Below are 2,911 nucleotides of genomic sequence, written 5' to 3' on the forward strand. Positions count from 1 at the left end.
ATAGTATGTTTTTTATTTTATGTCACATTATATATATAATTATAATATTCGTTTATTTTTAACATAATTATAGTAAATGACTGAAATTTTTTTTTACCAATACCAAAACGTTTAGATGTTTTGAAGCGTTAGAAATTGTCTACATAAATTAAAATTTTATTTCAAAAATTAAACCAAAAAAAAGTCCAAAATAAAATTAAACCAATATCATGTTTTGAAGTGATGTAACTTGTTCAATCTCGGGGTTCAGTTTTGATTTTTTTCCTTGTCTTCATGCTATTACCCTCACTCGACCCAACATTGCTTTCTGTATGTTCTCTCTTAGATAAAGTCAAACTCATTTCAGCTGGTGCGATTTGTAACTTATGATCGTCGATATCCGAAGAATTATTTGAAAGTTCATTCCTTCCATAGAGTTCCTACATTGAAATTATATACATTGAGATTTAAAAGATATAGAATTCATAATGGTATTATGGGTATTTGTTTTTTTTTTTTTGACTTTAGTACCTTGCCAAATTGCACAACCATATCATCCTTTTCCCAAAACTTTTCGACAAAATAAGCAGACTTGTCGCTTTTTAAATTCTTGATTGTAACCGAAATTTTAAACAGCATAGTCTTCCTTACTAAGACAGAGAGACTTTCAGGAATAGATGCAGTATCATCCTGACCAAGGGTGAACGATTGATTCAATACTTGTTTATATATTTTAAAACCAAAAGGACTTCAAATGATACTATACTTACTTTTGTTTTTTCCAAAGCCAGTTCTTCTGCCTTTTTTCCAATAAATAGTTGGGCAAGACCGTCAAATAAGAGCAGCTTAATCTTTTGCGAACTTCCGTACCCAACATGAAGTATGAGTTTATACCTTTTAAACAGTTTGGAATCACTTAAAATGTGCGTATAGTTCCAAATCACAATTCTTAAAAACATTTAAACAGACTAAGTGAAACTTACTTGTAATCAACATCCGTAACATCAGCATCACAAACTCCACAACTATAAAGTAAATCTGTTCCAGTTTGAGATTCTGGTGGATACGGCTGCACCTTCTTATTGCAAACTTTACAGGCAATATAATACCATTTAGGCAACAATTCAATAGAATGAATTGTCGTGATTGTCACACATGTTCGCGCCTGTAAAGAATAAATCAAACATTCATTCCCCCATAGATAATTCAGAAACAATTTAAGTTTCACGATATCAAAGTTTCTTTAGAAACATTACCTCAAGTGAATAAACGATTTGGTCTATAGTAATTTTTTCGTTCGTGATGAAAAACTCCTCATATAATGTCACTTTTGGTTTCTGAGGGCTTGGATCATCATCAAGTTGTATTAAATCAACAGCATCAGTGGGCAACCTGTAAAGTTATGATAATAATAAGAATATGTATACGAATATAGCATGTCTCGTGGAATAATTTAAAAGGGATATATATATATATATACTTACTTCTTTCGAAACGCGTCTACTTCAGACATAACTGGATTTATCAGAATGTCGGTAGAGTTGAACGCATTGGAAATACTATAATTCCCTATAACATGGATTTAATTGGAAACCTTTAGATTTGACAATCATAAGCTCTAAGATTTCATCCGAAAATCAGATATTACCTTTCCATTCCTTCAAGCATGCAAATCGTATTACACAAACGACAACAGTATCTTGATGTTCTTTTATTTGTGTATCAAAGTCCTTTGCAAGATCACCCCACACTGTGCAATTTAACCGGGTTCCACTATATTACGAATGCATGAAATAAGAATATAAAATTAGATATGATATCTCAAATTAATTTTAATTTTCAAAAATATTTACTAAGGTTTCATACGTTAAATCTTGCAAATCGAAGCTTAATTTGACATTATCCTTCCCTTTCGTTTTGACGCTATCAAGATTTCCGACACCAACGATCTGGCCGATTACATCTACAAAACAACATTTGAATTAACATTTTTTTTCTCGTAAATTTGACTTTTAAAAACAAAGTTAACAATTCACCAAACAATACATTTTTGTCTAATTCTCCAGCTAAGATAGAAGTAAACGCCTGAAAATATTTTTCTGGAACACGAACTGGGAATTCATCACATGGTTTCACAACAGTGGTTTTATAAAAGACGATTTTAAATCCCAAAGAACTTGTCTTATAACTACTATCATAATCCACTAAGCTGAATGTATCAACTATTTTAGACTCGCTGACAGCAAGTTGGTTTTGAAATCTGCTGACCAAACCATCTTCAATAGATGCATGTATCCTTGTACCCTATATATAACGATTTGAAGTTAATAAACTAATATCGAGATTCACTAAAAAATTCATAGATAATTCAAATAAACATGACGTTTCAATTTTTTATTAGAACTTACATCACTATCAACGAAGACCATCTGAAGGGACTTGAATGACTTCCAAAGTCTTATGATACGGACTCTAATCTTTTGGTGGTCTAACGCAGGGTTGAGATTGCCTAACTGAACAAAAGTACGAACGTTCATCTTTTTAGAAGTCATATTGAGTTGTGCGTACGACTCTTAAACACATTAGCGGATCAATATTTATAGAGATGTTATACAACCGACTTGATTTTATTTTTTTTAGAATATTTTCTTACTTTCTTTTTTTTAAGACGATAATGATGAGGAATGTAAACATATCATTTATGAATATTCTCGATATGCTTAATATCATTATTCAAAAAGTAAATTTAACATTTTTTTACTCCTACAGATTTAATGAAAATCATCAAGCAGTTGTAAATTACCATATGTCGATCTTTAACATAATCATTATTTTGTAAATTATAATAATGAACTTAAAATTTTAAAATTACACAAAACTCTATATGTTATCATTTGCAATTAACGATTTTATAAATAACTAGATGAGGACC

At 30.4% G+C, this 2,911-nt stretch overlaps 1 protein-coding gene across 1 annotated transcript; it reads right to left on the minus strand.

The window, feature by feature from the left end:
* Positions 1-233: 233 nt before the first annotated feature.
* LOC147944060 (uncharacterized) lies at positions 234-2,516 on the minus strand. Its single transcript, XM_087512441.1, has 8 exons — positions 2,388-2,516; positions 2,172-2,283; positions 1,865-1,942; positions 1,236-1,363; positions 963-1,144; positions 750-873; positions 511-669; positions 234-419 (listed from the first exon to the last, which is right to left on the minus strand). Exons 1-8 carry the CDS (start codon positions 2,514-2,516, stop codon positions 234-236), a joined length of 1,098 nt encoding a protein of 365 aa, XP_087368567.1.
* Between the last annotated feature and the right edge of the window lie 395 nt (positions 2,517-2,911).

Source organism: Camelina sativa, chromosome 5, assembly GCF_030686135.1.
Source record: "Camelina sativa cultivar CO46 ecotype springtype chromosome 5, ASM3068613v1".
Classification (NCBI taxonomy): Eukaryota; Viridiplantae; Streptophyta; class Magnoliopsida; order Brassicales; family Brassicaceae; genus Camelina; species Camelina sativa.

Bases quoted from the DNA above. Each gene is read 5' to 3' on its own strand.
- LOC147944060 (XM_087512441.1), bottom strand. From the start codon at position 2,516: ATGAACGTTCGTACTTTTGTTCAGTTAGGCAATCTCAACCCTGCGTTA. The intron at 1,943-2,171 runs GTAGTTATAAGA...GTTGTTTTGTAG, and splicing joins CAGCTTAGTGGATTATGATA to ATGTAATCGGCCAGATCGTT. The intron at 420-510 runs GTACTAAAGTCA...ATTTCAATGTAG, and splicing joins TGGTTGTGCAATTTGGCAAG to GAACTCTATGGAAGGAATGA.